At 39.9% G+C, this 20017-nt stretch overlaps 1 protein-coding gene across 2 annotated transcripts in view; it reads left to right on the top strand.

The window, feature by feature from the left end:
- Positions 1-20017, top strand: part of LOC124716128 (cadherin-87A) — a 725215-nt gene that overhangs the window by 588600 nt on the left and 116598 nt on the right. For both annotated transcript variants that reach the window (XM_047243147.1, XM_047243148.1), the window contains 2 exons: positions 10078-10210; positions 15693-15908. In XM_047243147.1, the coding sequence (XP_047099103.1) occupies positions 10078-10210; positions 15693-15908 (349 nt within the window). The remainder of the gene's footprint in view (positions 1-10077; positions 10211-15692; positions 15909-20017) is intronic.

Below are 20017 nucleotides of genomic sequence, written 5' to 3'. Positions count from 1 at the left end.
AGTTGCACAACAAAGGCACAGGGTATCAATCAGGCACAGTTCTTGCATTGAGTGTGTGGTAGTCACTGCACAGGCTAAAAGCTCTTCCTTTCTTCAGAACAAGGCACAATGCAGACAACCATGGACTACGTGATGGCTGGTTTATGCCTTACCTAATCATTGCATTGAATTCTGCTTTAGTGATGGCCAAATGATCAGGTGCCAGTCTTCTGAGTGTAAAAGACACCAGTGGGTTATCTGTGATTTCTATATGCTGTACCATGTCACGTGCCATGTTTGTAAGGACACCTGGTGACCTGGTCAAGGTTTGATATTACCTGAACGATGCAGCGTACTCCTTGTCACACAACTGTATTAGCTTGGCATTATACAACTATGGATCACAATGAAAACCCACTGCAATCAGTCCAGTAACACTGCATTGGTTGCATCTGGTAAAAGATGGTAATGTGACAGAAGATCAGCTCCTATTGTTGGTTCCATAACGTCAGTGACAGTTAAGTCCCGTATAATAATAAATGGAATGCAGTCGGTGGTCTGCAGCGGTGGACTGAAGTTGTTGGCAAAATGCTCAAGTCTGATCTGGTGTCTATTAAATACTTCTGACTAGATATCCTGTCACTAACAAACAGGCACTATGACTTTATTGAGCAGCTTGTTGCGCTAATTTCCAGCCGCTGCTGGCATTTGGGTCGAACACAGTGCTGTACATTTATGCACATGTCTGCCAAACCTATGGTGATACCAACATATAGGGTGTTCCATGTTCGATGACACAGCATTGGTTGGTGATCGGCTTCTTGATCTCCAGTGATTACATCCTCTACCATTCCAAGCACCATCCTGAGACAGTAGTGCTGATTTGTGTGCATAGCATGTCTACTTTTGCTGCCAGTGAATCGAATTCCTTGTGGGTGACTGTTGGCGTCACTATCGCACTACTGCATACCAATATACCAATATCACTGCTTTAACCTGTATGGGTGCAATGGCCTCTCAGATCCAATCTGCTAGCTCTCCCATTGCATCGAATAACATTTCCGTCAGGTGATGCCATGATCAATTTGACTTGTGGAGGTAATTGGCTGCTCCACAGGGTGTGTAGCAAGTTGTCAGGGACAGTAACTGAATTGACTTTGCTCTGCAGATGACCCAGATATTGTAACAGCTTATGATCACTGATGTCTTTTTGCATCAGTACCTCTCTGATCCATTCTTTGTGTGATGCAGCAACTCTCTGGATTAATTCTGATTAGAGCTTTTCATATGAATTTTTGTGCAGCAGCACAATTATCATGTCTTGTACCTCTGCAGCATAGCAGTTTTCAAGTTGGCTCATGATGAGGTGAATTTTGTAGAGTCAACCATAATGCCTATGTGACTAAAATTGGCCTCAACTTGAGCAAATCCTAAGATCGGGTTGTTCGACCAGAACGGAGGTAAACGGACTGCTAGTCTAGACACTGTTATTTCATTCGTATCTTACATGATATTTAAGTTCCATGGTAGTTGCTCAAACTTTTTCTTCAGTTCAGATCACAGCAGGATCACCACTTGTTGGGATTAGCATGATTTGAGCTAACTAATGTTTGCTTGCCATGAACAAACTGAGTTTGGAGGTTTCACAGAAGAAGTCTGCTGAACAGGTGTGGCTACTCCCTAAGCTGGGTAAGAATCCAAATGTTTAAATCACAGATGAAATGTTCTGATTGTGTATATAACTCAGGTAAAGGGGAAACAGAATGAACAAAATTATATAAAAATCCAAATGTAAAGGAACCAGCAGTACAAAGAATATGAAACATATTATGAAACACAGCACCCGTGACAGTTGGGACAGAAGCTGTTTGACAGCTGTGACACTTGTTAACACAGACCATGCGCACACACAACACTACATCACTGAACACAAGAACCACACCAGTTGACACTAACTTTGTAGCAGACACTACAATACAATCCAGAATGAGATTTCCACTCTGCAGCGGAGTGTGCGCTGATATGAAACTTCCTGGCAGATTAAAACTGTGTGCCCGACTGGAAGTTTCATATCAGCGCACACTCCGCTGCAGAGTGAAAATCTCATTCTGGAAACATCCCCCAGGCTGTGGCTAAGCCATGTCTCCGCTATATCCTTTCTTTCAGGAGTGCTAGTTCTGCAATGTTCACAGGAGAGCTTCTGTAAAGTTTGGAATGTAGGAGACAAGATACTGGCAGAAGTAAAGCTGTGAGGACCGGGCGTGAGTTGTGTTTCCGTAGCTCAGTTGGTAGAGCACTTGCCCGCGAAAGGCAAAGGTCCCGAGTTCGAGTCTCGGTCGGGCACACAGTTTTAATCTGCTAGGAAGTTTCACTACAATACAATGACTTTGTACTACTTTGTACAGTTTGTTCTGCTCATGCTGGCTTGCTTTTTTTATTATTATTGTTGTGAGGTCACAAATTTGTAACTCTCGTGCATGATGCTTAATATTGTGAGTTAAGCAATCACAATACTGCTCTACAGTAACATTTTATTCTCCCTGAAAAATATACAGCTATAAGTTAGTAACAACCAAAGAGTAATTAACTGCTCGATACAGCAAACCACATATAGGTGATTTCTGACTCAAAGCATGCAAAAATCAATTTGCAGGTTTCTTTACTATGACATTTTCGACAATATATAGCCTATTTTCACAGTTTTATTAATTACAGAGAGGTCAGTATCAATTCTGCTTTTTCAAATGGACCTGTAGTAATTTCTGCAGCTTATAGCAGAGTTTGAAAAGCTAATAGCAAAGTTTGGAAAGAGATGAATTCAATGGCATGGCGATCTTCAAAATCCAGCTACAAGTTTCAGAGAAATTACAATATTTAGAACACAGGATTTACTTATTTTGAACTGAAACCAATTGCTGTCTTACATAGAAGTTTATGATTTCATACCCTTATAAGGAAATATGTCACAACAGATAAGGAGGAAACAGTGTTGCACTGCTGCAATACTGGTTTAAAATGGGCACAAGGGAAATCTAGCTTTCATTCTGTCTATGTCATTCATGTGTACCAAGTGTTCATTAGTTTGAAAAAATAAACGCCTTTCACAGACCAAGAGAAAATAGGCATGCTACTACTTTACAGAGAATGCAGAAGGAATGTGAAGAGAGCAAGTGAGTTGTACATATAATAAGGGAATGGCAACAACTCACCTATTGCGGACCAGGGCATGGAGCACAGAAACCTGTAACGGGAAACAGCATTCACAATAGTTTTTGAGGTTCTTGGTCTTTTTCTAGCAAAAATACACACATTTACACATACAATCAAGAGACACACAAACATGCAGTCCCATGACCACTGACGAGTTGTATGCACAAGTGTATCCCAGCAGACAGTGTCCAACAAGAATGACAGTTCAGCAAATGTGCAAAAAATTGTTATAGAAGGGTAGTGGATTACTGTGCAAGGTAAAGTAACAAGCCTGCAATGAGCAGAGCAAACAAAATTGATGTTCTGCCACATGTGTTATTGGGACACTGGGAGTCCATGCTGGGTGATGCAGGTTGAACATCAGAGGCAATGAAGTGTAAATGGTCACTGGGGGATAATTGTAGACCTTGTGAGTGGTCTTTATTTTGGATAAGCCTTACTATGTGAAAGATATGCAAAATTTCTTACTGGTGTGTTTCAGCACTCCTAAAGGAAGTACCATTTGAAGTACGCAGATATGTGTGGTACTAACATGATGGGTTTATGGCTCACTACTCTCTTGTGGCTAGGAACTCACTCACACAACTTATTTTTGTTCACTGAATGAAAATGAAGACATGATCAGTTGGCCTGAATGTTTACTGTATTTGATGCCACTGGAATCTTTCTGCGGAGAATGGTCTAAGATAGAATCTATGCACAAATTTTGATGACTCAAGAGGTTTAAGGCTTGATGCACAAAAGCGATTTATTATCACGAGCACACAGCATTATTCCTTGCACTTTTCGCAGAGTATGTGCAATAATGGAGCTGCACATGCTACAGCAATGATGCTGTGAACTCATCACGAGAACACAGAAAGAGAATTGTACTTCCCAATCATGCAGCATTGCGGCAGCTTCACCAGTCACCACAAAACAGTAGTGACTGTTGGTGAATAAGGCAGTGCACACTTGATTGTAATGCTAGCAACACCTGTCATCAGCCTGCCATGGATACAGCTGGTGCTGACGTGGAATTGTTCATTAAAGAAGTGCAAAAATACCCAGGAATATGGAATGCATCTCACAAGAAGTACTACAGTTTGAATCAATAAGAGAGCCACTTCATTTCAGGTGTGTGAATAGTTTCGTGAGGGTTTAGCTGCAAAATTTGATCAGGAGAATAATGATATACCAAAGTATCACTGTTAAACTATTTTCCATTTGTGTTCTAGTAGTGGCTTTTTTGCTCAAATATAACCATTCAGAGCTTGAAATAGCACTAAGCAGCAAATTCCCTGCTCCCTCATGAGTGCCCTTTCATTTAAATGAACAAATTTTCAGTTAATAAGAACATTTTAAAATAAAATCTGTTAGCCGGTTCAGTGCACTCAATGATTTATGGTATTTAAGGCCACAAAATACATAATTATGCACATTTCAGTGGTGATGTAAATTAAACAGTCTTTCGTGTTCAGCAGTACATGTTCAGCACTACATTATTTCAGTGTTCACTATGATTGTTACCAACCATATTTAGGTACATTTGTGTTGCCATGGTTCCTTTTCATCACTGTCTGTAAAATAATCGGTGAAAACATTTCTTCTTTTGTTAAGTGAACTTTCCCCTTGGTTTGTGTGTATTGTGCATTGAATCGGGGACCCAGAAACAATGGAGAGGCTTCATTCCCCCCTAGCCCTCATTGATTCACAACCTCACAACCTACATCCACCTCACCACAGCCCCACAACAAACCCAGGGTTATTGTGCAGTTTGGCCCCCTCATCTCATACCAGGCAAGTGTAACCCACGTTTGCATGGTAGAGTAATTATGGTGTACATGCGCAGCAATCACCGACATAGTGTAGCTGAGGCAGAATAAGGGGAACCAGTCCACATTCACTGAGGCAGATGGAAAACTGCCTTAAAAACCATTCACAGGCTGGCTGTCACACCAGACCTCGACACTAATCCATCAGGCTGATTCGTGCCGGGGACTGGCACACCTTCCCAGTCTCAAACCAGCCCATTAGACCGCGTGGCTAGCTATGTGGGCTCCTTGGTTTGATGGGATTTTATTGTCCTGATCACATAGCCCCTGTATACTTCAAACAATTTCATGCTAAAATCCATCTCTGGAATATCAGTAGTTGTGAAGGACATAGCAATGTTTCACAATGCTACCAATAAAGTACAGCTTAACACTGATATGATATGTCTGTGAAATTCTCCATTTATTCATTAGAATTCCAAATGCAAACTACCTATCTCCAAACATGACTTAAAACAGTAGGTAAAGATATATTTCTGGTAGGCAAGAAAAGTTCTGGTGTACAGTCACATGACAAAATTAGACAGATAAAATTATCCATCCCCCAATAAAGTAAAGGGCACAGTAGGTTTTATAGTTCCTTGTGGAGACTGTCCTGTTAGCCTTGCCTGACCACACTCTAGCATTTCATACAGCTTAGTGTTTTCGAAGGTTGTGCTATCAGATTGTCTACCACAAAATCCAAGCGCCACATAGTTGTACAGATAGTTTGCATCTGTGAGCACCAATATAACTATAGAATGTAATTTCTTGTTGTTGAGTAACTGAGAACCACTGAAACTTGGTTTACCTATTATCATGTGTATGTAATTCAAGGCAACAAAGAACTCCAGTCCAGAATGAGATTTTCACTCTACAGCGGTGTGTGTGCTGATATGAAACTTCCTGGCAGATTAAAACTGTGTGCCAGACCGAGACTCGAACTCGGGACCTTTGCCTTTCGCGGGCAAGTGCTCTACCACTGAGCTACCCAAGCACCACTCACGCCCCGTCCTCACAGCTTTACTTCTGCCAGTACTTTGCCTCCTACCTTCCGAACTCCAGTAGTTGAACCGCAAGTGCTTCATGAACTAACCATTGTGTGAGTCCAAAACCTTCTGTTGTGTTTTTAAATGTATTTACAAATGAAATAAACAAACACTGCCTGCTTTCTTCTGCCTGCATCCATAATGGTTGTCTTCCAATCTAACTCTGCTGCATTACTGTCACAGCAATATCGCTATGTGTGCACTGAAGCAATTTCTGACAATGTGATCTCATTGCAAGCAAGGACGGCAGTTACTCACTCATGTGCATCATGGCATTGTTCTTCGCTCTGTCCAGGATAGTGTGCTGCTTGACACCGTCATATTGATTAAATATCTAGCCATAACATTGCAAAGCTATGTGGGATGGAATGAGCACTTAAGGTCAGTGGTAGGGAAGGCAAATGGTCGACTTTGGTTTATTGGGAGAATTGTGGAGAAGTATAGATCATCTATAAAGGGGACTGCATATGGAACACTACTGTGATCCATTTTGAGTAATGCTTGAGTGTTAGAGATCCCCCCTAGATGAGGTTAAAGGAAGATGTCAAAGTAATTCAGAGGCATACAGCTAGATTTGTTACCAGTAGGTCTGATCAACAAGCAGGTGTTACACAGATGCTTTGTGAACTCAAATGGAAATCCCTGGAGGGAAGATAACATTATTGTTGAGAAACAATATTGAGAAAATTTAGAGAACCAGTAGTAATGGCTGACTGCAGAATTATTCTACTGCTGTCAAAGTATGTTTTGCATAGGGACTGCAACAGCAAGATATGAGAAGTCAGGACTTGTGTGCAGGCATGTAGATAGTCATTTTTCCCTCACTCCATCCGTGAGGCAAACAGGAAAGAGAATGACATGCAGTGGGACAAGGTAGCCTCTGACTTGCACTGTATTGTGGAATGTGGAGTAAATCCTTGCATCAGTGAATGCCAGCATGTATTGCACAGTAGACAGTGGGCATTTATAACACTTGTTGACATAAACAGAATTTTGAGTGTGTGTTTAAGAGCACATTATCCTGTAATTTTCTCTTTGTTGCTGTTGCTGATTAAATATTGCAATGGAAGTGTTTATCTTGACATTAAATTCATGATGTGAAGTTATTGTTAATAGCCTTTATACCTCAATCCTCTGTTTTCCAAATCCATTAAGTTCTTTAAGTGCACCTTTCTTTCAAGACCCTGGCAGAAACAAGAGCAGAATTGTTACAATGCTTAACTTGGGAATCATTCTTAGGTGCCACATACCTCACTTTCTAGTTTGTGTGTCAGTCCTGTCACATGTAGCTGGGTGTCCATTTCAAGTTACACTTTTCTCCACTATTCCAGTTTTGTAAGTAAACTCTCTTAGTTGCATCAAGCTGTAGCAGTTTATCAACCTGACACAACAGTTCCTTATTACAATGATTGATTCATGTTCAAAAAAGATAAATCACTAGTTCTAAATATTGTAATTTCTCGTAAACTTCTAATCAGATTTTGGAAAGTAAAACACTGTTGAATTTGCATATTTTAGAACTAAAATACTGGCAGCAAAAATTAGTATATTGCCTTTTGAGAAGGTAAAGTTTATACTGATACCTCCATAATTAATATACCTATGCAAAGAGAATGTACATCATTTATTCAGCACTTTTTCAAAATTAAAATGTATGACAACAGAATTATGATATCTTAAATGGTTCAGGAAATACACTAGTGTCCAAAATTAAAGCAGCAAACTGTTATTTCCCTGCCCTGTGTCTAATTCACATTGCAGTCATACAAACTGTTAACAGATGCCCATTTGATCGTGTTCTGCACGGAAGATGGCATTCTGGTCAACGGACAACCACACCGGCAGTGATGTCATGGCACCTACCAAACAGGCTAGTGTTCACCGAATAGTCCCACATCCACTGCTGTGTACACAGTCATAGTGAGTGTGGTATGACACAGAGAAGACGCCTCCAGACTCTCTGTGGTGGAGGGCCATAGGAAGAATGGAAACAGGGCAGTCACAAACTGATGTGGTCTGATGGCTTAATGAGAATCATTCTGTCGTTTCTTGGATGTGACGACAGTTTATAGGGACCGAAACTGGATTCCAAAGACTAGCACAGGGTTGACCACATGTGACATTAGAAAGAGAAGACTGTTATTTGGCTGTAAGGGCACAACAGTACTGCCTTAGTACTCATGGCACGTGGCATTTGACCTCACAGGATCTACTGGCCACGTTGAATCAAGGCAAACAGTGTACAGAAGACTTCATCAGAGAGGCCTCTATTGTTGAGACCTGCTGCATGTGTACCTCTAATGCGTCACCACAGAAGGGAACGTCTAGAGTGGAGTCGTCAACATGCCACCTATACGGTCGAACTGTGGGCCAATGTTCTTTTCACAGATGAGTCTCAATTTTGTCTGGAGAGTGATTCTTGATGGATTCACATCTGGAGGGAATGTGGAACATGATTTTAGCACCTAGTGAAAAGAGGCCAATATCAAAGAGAGTCACTAATGGTGTGGGGAGGGATTATGATAACAACTCTTCGTGAAATTGCATGGGTGAATCAACAAGACTTAACTGCTATCAGGTATTGTGAAGAGATCTTGGGACCTCTTGTGCAGTTGTTGCAAGGTGCTGTAGGCCCAGACTTCATATTGATGAACGATTATGCTCTACTTCATAGAGCACGGGTGATCAGTGTTTTCTTGGGAATGGAAGATATTGCACGCAAGACGTGACCTGCTTGCTCTCCAGATTTGATCCCATAGAGATGTCCGGAAAGCACTAGGGAGACAAGTTGCATCCTGTCAGCATCTACCAACCACTCTCCAACACTTGCGAGCAGCTCTGCAAGAAGAATGGGTGTTGAAACATCCTGGCAGATTAAAACTGTGTGCCCGACCGAGACTCGAACTCGGGACCTTTGCTTCTGTAAAGTTTGGAAGGTAGGAGATGAGATACTGGCAGAAGTAAAGCTGTGAGTACTGGGCGCGAGTCGTGCTTCGGTAGCTCAGATGGTAGAGCACTTGCCCGCAAAAGGCAAAGGTCCCGAGTTCGAGTCTCGGTCGGGCACACAGTTTTAAAATGCCAGGAAGTTTCATATCAGCACACACTCCACTGCAGAGTGAAAATCTCATTCTGGAAACATCCCCCAGGCTGTGGCTAAGCCATGTCTCCGCTATATCCTTTCTTTCAGGAGTGCTAGTTCTGCAAGGTTCACAGGAGAGCTTCTGTAAAGTTTGGAAGGTAGGAGACGAGATACTGGCAGAAGTAAAGCTGTGAGTACCGGGCATGAGTCGTGCTTCAGTAGCTCAGATGGTAGAGCACTTTCCCGCGAAAGGCAAAGGTCCCGAGTTCGAGTCTCGGTCGGGCACACAGTTTTAATCTGCCAGGGAGTTTCATATCAGTGCACACTCCGCTGCAGAGTGAAAATCTCATTCTGGAATGGGTGTTATTGCCTCAACATGAGGTTGATGACATCATTCACTGTATGCCCTGTCATTGTCAGACCTGATTTCTGCCAGAGCTGGTCACACCCCTTTCTGAGCACTTTAACCAGTTGTCAGAATGTGTGTGTAAATCTGTTAAGTTAGAAAAAATGAAGGTGGCAAAATAAATGTAACCTTGCAAAATTTCTGTTTGTCTCTTTAATTTTGGTCACCAGTGTATTCAAGATAAATAGCTCACTAAGGTACTCTATATATCAGTCAGCCCCCCTGTTTCAGTAGCATATAGAATACAGTCTTCAGAGTACATTGTAATCCGGTTGAGTGTATTTTCCCAAATACTACATTGCTATGACAGTGCAGAACACAAGTGCTTACATAACATGCTCAGAATCAAACTCTTTGCATTTTATGATGAGGTAACAAAAGTAATAACAACTATAATTTATTTCATTGAACCATTGCTATACTTCAACAAAATAAAGCTTCACCATGTAATTCTGTTTTGACGTTTTCCATGGAAAGATATTTTCCATTAATTTCATATACTGCCTTATTATAAGATATAAGTTTCTGTTTTTGTGTATTTACAAAGCTTTCACATTTCAGTCCTTCTTTGCCGTTGACCGAGAAACAGGTGAAGTGTCGGTTGCCAAAGCACTTATGCGAGATATTGCATCTGTGGTTCGACTAACTGTTGTTGTCACTGATGTAACAGCTCCATCACTCCAGCAAGGCAAAGGTAGGATCTACATGTAACATATTTTATGAAAGAACTGTGTATAGATTAAGGCTTTTCCAAAGTGTTGACACAATGAATGCTTCTTGGTATTCTATCTTCAGTTTCATCTGAAGTTTAAAAGCTAAGATGTATTTTTGAACACTTACTGAAATATGAAGAACTATATACCAAATTTTCAGCTGAATAGCTCCTCTTTCAACCATCCACTGTAAATACCTTGATTAGGAAAATTGTGCCCTGTAGCTGGAAAAAAGCACATGTCACACCTGTCTATAATAAAGGCAGCAGAAGTGATTCACAGAACTGTCATCCAGTATCCTCAATGTACATTCATTGTAAAATCTTAGAACATATTCTGAACTCAAATGTAATGAGATATCGTGAACAGAATTACCTCCTCCATGCCATCCAGCATAGTTTCTGAAAACATCAGTCTTCTGTAACCAAACTCACACTTCTCCCACATGATATCGTGATAGCCAAGGATCAGGACAGTCAAGAAAATATAGTATTTACCAATTTCCAAAATACATTTGACTCAATACCACACCTATGTGTATTATCAAAAGTGCAATAATGAGTGGTGTCAATCAAAATTTGTGAGTGTGTTGAGGATTTCTTAGTAAGGGGGATGTAGCATGTTATCTTGGATAGAGAGTCACCAACAGATGTAGAAGTAACTTTATTTGTCCCTCAGGGAAGTGTTTTGGGACTCTTTCGGTTCGCATTGTATGTTAATGACCTTGTGGGCAACCTCTGGCTTTTTGCATGTGATTCGGTTAGCTATAACAAAGTACTGTCTAGAAAAAGCTCCACAAATATTCAGAGACTAAAAGATTTCAAAATGGTGCAAAGATTGGCAGTTTGCTCTAAATGTTCAGAAATGTAGAACAGTGCACTTCACAAAATGGAAAAATGTACTCCATGACTACAATGTCAGTGAGTCATAGTTGGAAATCAGTCAACTCATAAAAACACCTAGGTGTAACAGTTTGTAGGGATATGAAACGGAACAGTCCTGTAGACTCGGCCACAGGTAAAGCAGGTGGCAGACTTCAATTCATTGGTAGAATCCCAGAATAGAAATTTAGTTCCCACACATTACAGGGCAAGTCCCAGCAAATTCAGCTACAATGCAACATTAGTAAGTGCAATAGTGTATGCCACTTACAACAGTGTCACAGGAAACAGAAAAATAGATAGTAGCTTTTCTGACGACATGAACTTCAGCAACCAGAAATTTGGGATTAAAACTGTCTTAAGTGGGTTTGATTTACTGAGTTTTGTTGAAAGACCTTATACAGAAGTGGTAGAGTTTGTTCAAGATAACACAGTTGAACATCTACACCCAACATAAAAAGACAACCATAAACACAAGTATTCCACATTATAGGTGATATCTGGATATGTAGTATAATGTTTATTTAATAGGTACATACACCATCTAATACTGTCTTGTATGTGATTTGTCAAGAATACGAAGGGACCTTACCTTACATTCAGAATGTTATATGAGCTTTTATTTTGAATTCTTATAATTTATGAGTTTGTCCACTGCCTCCACATAGTGTTGGTTGCAAATATTACTGATTTCTTGTGGATCTCTGCATTCCTTTTCTTCAGTATTATGTTTCTGTTTTCTGCCTCATGTGGATCTTTTGTAGTTTCTTTTGTGCATGACAATAAAGTCCTAGAAATATTATTTGAAGTAGCAATGTCCTTTTGGAAAAAAGCTGTAGTTAAGTTCTCATATGAGTGTAATGTACACACATCAAAGAAACTTTTGCATCACCTCAGTTCCAGAACCTGTACAGAAAATTGGAGTAGAGGTCAACATAAACATCATTTCCACCCTTTTTATTGCTCATGAAAACCACACATTGCATGTTGCACCACCATACAGCGAGACCTTCAGAGGTGGTGGGTCAGACTGCTGTACACACCAGTACCTCTAATTCCCAGTAGCATGTCCTCTTGCATTGATGCATGCCTGTATTCATCGTTGAATACTATCCACAAGTTCATCAAGGCACTGTTGGTCCAGATTGTCCCACTCTTCAACGTCGATTCAGCGTAGATCCCTCAAAGTGGTTGGTGGGTCACGTTGTCCATAAACAGCTCTTTTCAGTCCATCCCAGGCATGTTCGATAGGGTTCATGCCTGGAGAACATGTTGGCTACTCTAGTTGAGCGATGTCGTTAGCCAGATAGAAGTCATTCACAAGATGTGCATGTGTGTTGTTCTTAGCATAAGTTAGTTTAAGTGGTGTTTAAGTTTAGGGACCGATGACCTCAGAAGTTTGGTCCATTAGGAATTCACACACATTTGCACATTTTTTCAACTTGGTGACATTGCTGTCAGGGTTCTTCCAAGCCATAATCTGTAGGTAGCAGTCATCCACTGCAATAGTGGCCTTTGGGCAGCCTAAGCAAGGCATATCATTGACAGTTCCTGTCTCTCTGTATCTCCTCTATGTCCAAACAACATTGCTTTGGTTCACTCCAAGACACCTGGACACTTCCCTTGTTGAGAACAACGCAGATGCAATTGAATCACTGTATTGACCATCTAGGCATGGTTGAACTACAGACAACATGAGCTGTGTACCTCCTTCTTTGCGGAATGACTGGAACTGATAGGCTGTTGGATCCCATCCATCTAATAGGCGCTGCTCATGCATGGTTGTTTACATCTTTGGGCAGGTTTAGTGACATCTCTGAACAATCAAAGTTACTGTGTGTGTGTGTGTGTGTGTGTGATACAATATTCACAGTCAATGTCTATCTTCAAGAGTTCTGGAAACCGGGGTGATGCAAAACTTTTTGTGTTGTGTGTACGTTCTCTTTTCTCAGTAACATAGCTGTAATTTGTTTATTTGGATAATGTTACAGATATTTGAAGTTCTTCCCTTGCATGATAATACATGTTGTAATTTATTTTTTACCGCAGTTTTCAGTTCTGTTTCTGTTTAAAATTTGGTATGCTGTTTCCATGTACTAGCATTAAGATGAGCAAAAATATTCTCATTTGTCTTCTGTATTTTTATCTACATGCATGTGCCTCCAGTCTTCAGATCCTAGTAATATTTGTACCCTGCCTAAAAGGGCTGGTGTAGAATTTTTTAACAGTATTAACAGTTTTCCTAAATCTGTACTCTTCTCTATTTCAAACTCTTTGACCAGAGTGGCATTCTATTTCATTATTTATTACCTATGCTGCTTCTGTATCCTGTGGAATATTACTTATCACATGAGCTCTGAAGATACTTGAGATTCTTCAATACCTGGTTGGGCTGTTTACTTCATATTATAAATTTTGATCAAACCTCAGACATTCATATGGAAGCTGTCTGTCTGTGTACTAATATTTATACCTCTGACCAGTACAATGTGAGAGAATTATATGCTAATTGTAAGTGCTTTTAATTCTTCCAAAACTGTCAATCTGTAAACTGGAAGCTCAGTAAAGATCCAGAATCAGACACTTTCTCCGTAGTCATTGTTTCTGTTTTATGAAATCAAACAGTTAATAAGCACTTCTTGAATCATGAAAAAGTTGTATTATGCTGTAGTTAAATGTTCCTGTGATTTAGATTTATGCTCTAACATACTGTAATTACTGTCTTCCCAAAAGTTATAAAATCCACTATTTTGGAAGAAGTGCCCATGAGAACTGCCAGGTTGCAGTTTGTGAATTTGTGTGAAGTGTTTCATTCGCTTGTGCACATTTTTAAAGTGCTGAAAGAGCTGTATGATCTAATTACTGTTAAAAACTTTGTTTTTCAAAGCTAATTTAAGTTGAAATATGATATACAGGGTGTTACAAAAAGGTACGGCCAAACTTTCAGGAAACATTCCTCACACACAAATAAAGAAAAGATGTTATGTAAACATGTGTCTGGAAATGCTTAATTTCCATGTTAGAGCTCATTTTAGTTTCGTCAGTATGTACTGTACTTCCTTGATTCACTGCCAGTTGGCCCAATTGAAGGAAGGTAATGTTGACTTTGGTGCTTCTGTTGACATGCGACTCATTGCTCTACAGTACTAGCATCAAGCACATCAGTATGTAGAATCAACAGGTTAGTGTTCATCACAAACGTGGGTTTGCAGTCAGTGCAATGTTTACAAATGCGGCGTTGGCAGATGCCCATTTGATGTATGGATTAGCACGGGGCAATAGCCATGGCGCGGTACGTTTGTATCGAGACAGATTTCCAGAACGAAGGTGTCCCGACAGGAAGACATTCGAAGCAATTGATCGGCATCTTAGGGAGCACGGAACATTCCAGCCTATGACTCACGACTGGGGAAGACTTAGAACGACGAGGACACCTGCAATGGACGAGGCAATTTTTCGTGCAGTTGACGATAACCCTAATGTCAGCGTCAGAGAAGTTGCTGCTGTACAAGGTAACGTTGACCACGTCACTGTATGGAGAGTGCTACGGGAAAACCAGTTGTTTCCGTACCATGTACAGCGTGTGCAGGCACTATCTGCAGCTGATTGGCCTCCACGGATACACTTCTGCGAATGGTTCATCCAACAATGTGTCAATCCTCATTTCAGTGCAAATGTTCTCTTTACAGATGAGGCTTCATTCCAACATGATCAAATTGTACATTTTCACAATCAACATGTGTGGGCTGACGAGAATCCGCACGCAATTGTGCAATCACGTCATCAACACAGTTTTTCTGTGAACGTTTGGGCAGGCATTGTTGGTGATGTCTTGATTGGGCCACATGTTCTTCCACCTATGCTCAATGGAGCACGTTATCATGATTTCATACGGGATACTCTACCAGTGCTGCTAGAACATGTGCCTTTACAAGTACAACACAACATGTGGTTCATGCACGATGGAGCTCCCGCACATTTCAGTCGAAGTGTTCATACGCTTCTCAACAACAGATTCGGTGACTGATGGATTGGTAGAGGTGGACCAATTCCATGGCCTCCACGCTCTCCTGACCTCAACCCTCTTCACTTTCATTTATGGGGGCATTTGAAAGCTCTTGTCTACGCAACCCCGGTACCAAATGTAGAGACTCTGTGCTTGTATTGTGGATGGCTGTGATACAATACGCCATTCTCCAGGGCTGCATCAGCGCATCAGGGATTCCATGCGATGGAGCGTGGATGCATGTATCCTCGCTAACGGAGGACATTTTGAACATTTCCTGTAACAAAGTGTTTGAAGTCACACTGGTACGTTCTGTTGCTGTGTGTTTCCATTCCATGATTAATGTGATTTGAAGAGAAGTAATAAAATGAGCCCTAACATGGAAAGTAAGCGTTTCCGGACACATGTCCACATAACATATTTTCTTTCTTTGTGTGTGAGGACTGTTTCCTGAAAGTTTGGCCGTACCTTGTATAGCCACATGTTACCTTACAGCTGAGTAGACTTTACTTGTGACCTTTATCTGACATCAAAATATTTGTGCAAGATTTCAGCAAGTTTTGTCTTTAATTGCAGGTATATTGGTTATTACCATCATTGATGTGAATGACTATCCTCCAACATTTGCTAAACCATGGACTGTTCAAGATCCTCATTACACTGCTGACATACTGGAAGAACAGCCTCCTGGAACTATAATTGATACTTATACCGCAACTGATGTAGATTCAAAGATTGCTGCATATGCAATCGAACCAGAAAATGAATACTTTACAATTGACAATACGACTGGTAAGTTGGTTCAGGTTTACTGATAAGAATTTTCATATTCTGCTGAAGAAATACTCAATCTGAGAGCATTATTAATGAGAAAGATATTCAGTTAATCTGAGTTAGTTATTAATTCAAGTGGGTCCTAGGACAATGTGTCACTGTCTGCAGTTGTTTGATACTGAATATGTCTGTGCCAAACACAGATAAGCAAACAGAAATATTGTAACATGTGCATTGTTGGGAAATAAAAATTGTATAGAAACTTTCACAAATTTGCTCCATAAATCTGACTGGATGGATGTATAAAGTACCTATGATGTTGACAGTAAGGTAGATGAACTGATGGGTACTCTGCAGTAGTGTTATGATGTAGCATTTTCAGTCAGGTTTATGTCTACATAACGCCAATGGAAAAATCTAGTAAGAATTGTTAACCTTAGGAATACAAATGTCTTACAGTAATTAAATATAACTGTTTGCATACAGCAGAACCAGTGACAACAAGTTATTTCATGAATACTTCAGACTTTATAATATTTTCAATGAAGTTATTCACCAAGCCAAGAAACTGTACAACCAGAAATTTGTAATCAACTTGAAGAATAATTCAAAAGATGTATGGGAAGTTATCAATGAGACAACTGATAAGATAAAGCCAGGGTCACTCAATGACATACATTAAAAACAAAGACAGTGCTACTTCTCACCTGAAAGAAATATATGAAATAGTCAATAACTACTTCATAAATTTTGATAACAAGCTTTCTTCACTAATAGGTGCTTCTGTGCTCTCTCCCTCTTCGGACCTAGAGTTATTATCTAAAAGATTGTTTCTTAACCCAGTTACACCAGGGGAAATCTGCAGTATTTTAATGCAGAAATAAAGCTAACACTCATGTTGTTTTAATGGCATACCTGATTACCTTCGTAAACTTAATCTGCCAATGTGAAAAGGGTAGATTGTTATTCACAACATACAGAAGGCACTGAGTGACAGACAAGTACAGTGAAAAATACTGCTAGATTTGTTCAGTTATAAGACTAAGCCCTACACCAGATGTACACAAAATAAAACTCACATACATGTAAAGCAGACCAATGCATGGAGCACAGTAACACATAACAGAAAACAGCATTCGCAGTAGCTTTTGAGCACTAGCTCTTTTTTCAGCAATAGTATACACATTCACACACACAATCACCCACACTCTCACTCTTGTGACCACAGTGAGAGTCTTGACTTTTCCCATTGTACTTATTGCATGATCCAAATATTTTCCATAATTGTTATAAAACTCACACACCCAGAAAAATAACCAGAAGATATCCTCAACTAACAAACAGATTTCAAACATAAATAATATCTTGAAAATTTTACTGACATTATAAAAGAAAAGGGGTAAATTATCATGATAACACAAAAGAATAGAGCACTTATTATTTGCATAAAAACCAAAAAATATTGTCTCTGAAAAATTGAACGTAATCACTGACTTTCCATTAATCAAAAATTGCACTGTAGACATACACCATTGCTCAAGCCAAAGCTGTCAAAAATAATGTTACAAGGTCACAAAAATAAAAAGTAAACATTTAAATAATATAATCATATCATAACAAAAAGACAACCAACATTTATGCTCCAATATTCCACATGGACCACATCATGCCAGTTAAGAGGTAAGCATAAGGTGTCATATGTAGACAAGAGTAACATAGGTTTAAGAAACAATACTGTACCTATTATTACATCTTCACAGGTACACCTGATGACGCAAAATACCAATACTGTGAGTAAATAATTAATAGTGCAATAAAAAGCTTCTACTTAAAACAATCACATCTTGTTGCAGCTGGGTGGTCCAGCTGTCTCTTGGCCATAGTTTGTTAGTGGCCATTCTTGCAGACAGACAACTTGTTAGTTGACATGCTCATGTAGAGTGCAGCCCAGTGGTTGCAATGAGGTTGGTAGATTATGTGGCAGCTTTCAAAGGTAGCCTGCCTTGATGGAGTTAGGGAAACCTGTAGCATAACTAGAAGTAGATGATAGTGGAATAATGTATGGGATAAGTATTGCATCTACATCTGTTGCCGAGATGTGAGCCATGGGGTCAGTGGTTGTGTGCATGTGGGGGAGAGGGGGGGGGGGAGATAGGGGAAGGGTTGGGGAGGAGGGGTGAAATAGGGACATACAAGGATATTGTGTTTGTTGGATGGATAGTGGAATACCACTGTGGGGGGAGTGGGCAAGATCAGATTAGTGGGGGGCATATTTCTTGTTTCAGAGCATAATGAGAGGTAGTTGAAAGCCTGGTGGAGAATGTGATTCAGTTGTTCTAGTCATGTGTGATACTGAGTAATTCAAGTGGTGCTGCTTTGTGGCTGGACAGTGGATATGTGACAGATGTTAGGTGACTGGGGTGATAAGCTGTGTGAGATCTGTGAATAGGGTGTCCTCGCCCTTTGTCAAGATCATGAAGATGTCATCTGTTAGATTAGATTAGATTAGATTAATACTAGTTCCATGGATCATGAATATGATATTTCGTAATGATTTGGAACGAGTCAAATTTTCCAATACATGACATAATTAAGTTAATTTAACAACATACTTAAGTTAATATAGCAACTTTATTATTTTTTGTGTTTTTTTATTTTTTTATTTTTTATTTTTTAATATTTTTTTGTTTTTTTTTCTTTTTTTTCTTAATTTATATCTAAAAATTCCTCTATGGAGTAGAAGGAGTTGTCATTCAGAAATTCTTTTAATTTCTTCTTAAATACTTGTTGGTTATCTGTCAGACTTTTGATACTATTTGGTAAGTGACCAAAGACTTTAGTGCCAGTGTAATTCACCCCTTTCTGTGCCAAAGTTAGATTTAATCTTGAATAGTGAAGATCATCCTTTCTCCTAGTATTGTAGTTATGCACCCTGCTATTACTTTTGAATTTGGTTTGGTTGTTAATAACAAATTTCATAAGAGAGTATATATACTGAGAAGCTACTGTGAATATCCCTAGATCCTTAAATAAATGTCTGCAGGATGATCTTGGGTGGACTCCAGCTATTATTCTGATTACACGCTTTTGTGCAATAAATACTTTATTCCTCAGTGATGAATTGCCCAAAAATATGATGCCATATGAAAGCAATGAGTGAAAATAGGCGTAGTAAGCTAATTTACTAAGATGTTTATCACCAAAATTTGCAATGACCCTTATTGCATAAGTAGCTGAACTCAAACGTCTCAGCAGATCATCAATGTGTTTCTTCCAATTTAATCTCTCATCAATGGACATACCTAAAAATTTGGAACATTCTACCTTAGCTATATGCTTCTGATTAAGGTCTATATTTATTAATGGCGTCATACCATTCACTGTACGGAACTGTATGTACTGTGTCTTATCAAAATTCAGTGAGAGTCCGTTTACAAGGAACCACTTAGTAATTTTCTGAAAGACAGTATTGACAATTTCATCAGTTAATTCTTGTTTCTCAGGTGTGATTACTATACTTGTATCATCAGCAAAGAGAACTAACTTTGCCTCTTCATGAATATAGAATGGCAAGTCATTAATATACACTCCTGGAAATTGAAATAAGAACACCGTGAATTCATTGTCCCAGGGAGGGGAAACTTTATTGACACATTCCTGGGGTCAGATACATCACATGATCACACTGACAGAACCACATGCACATAGACACAGGCAACAGAGCATGCACAATGTCGGCACTAGTACAGTGTATATCCACCTTTCGCAGCAATGCAGGCTGCTATTCTCCCATGGAGACGATCGTAGAGATGCTGGATGTAGTCCTGTGGAACGGCTTGCCATGCCATTTCCACCTGGCGCCTCAGTTGGACCAGCGTTCGTGCTGGACATGCAGACCGCGTGAGACGACGCTTCATCCAGTCCCAAACATGCTCAATGGGGGACAGATCCGGAGATCTTGCTGGCCAGGGTAGTTGACTTACACCTACTAGAGCACGTTGGGTGGCACAGGATACATGCGGACGTGCATTGTCCTGTTGGAACAGCAAGTTCCCTTGCCGGTCTAGGAATGGTAGAACGATGGGTTCGATGACGGTTTGGATGTACCGTGCACTATTCATTGTCCC

This window comes from Schistocerca piceifrons, chromosome 1, assembly GCF_021461385.2.
Source record: "Schistocerca piceifrons isolate TAMUIC-IGC-003096 chromosome 1, iqSchPice1.1, whole genome shotgun sequence".
NCBI classification, from domain to species: domain Eukaryota; kingdom Metazoa; phylum Arthropoda; class Insecta; order Orthoptera; family Acrididae; genus Schistocerca; species Schistocerca piceifrons.
This window is presented reverse-complemented; position numbering and strand designations above follow the sequence as displayed.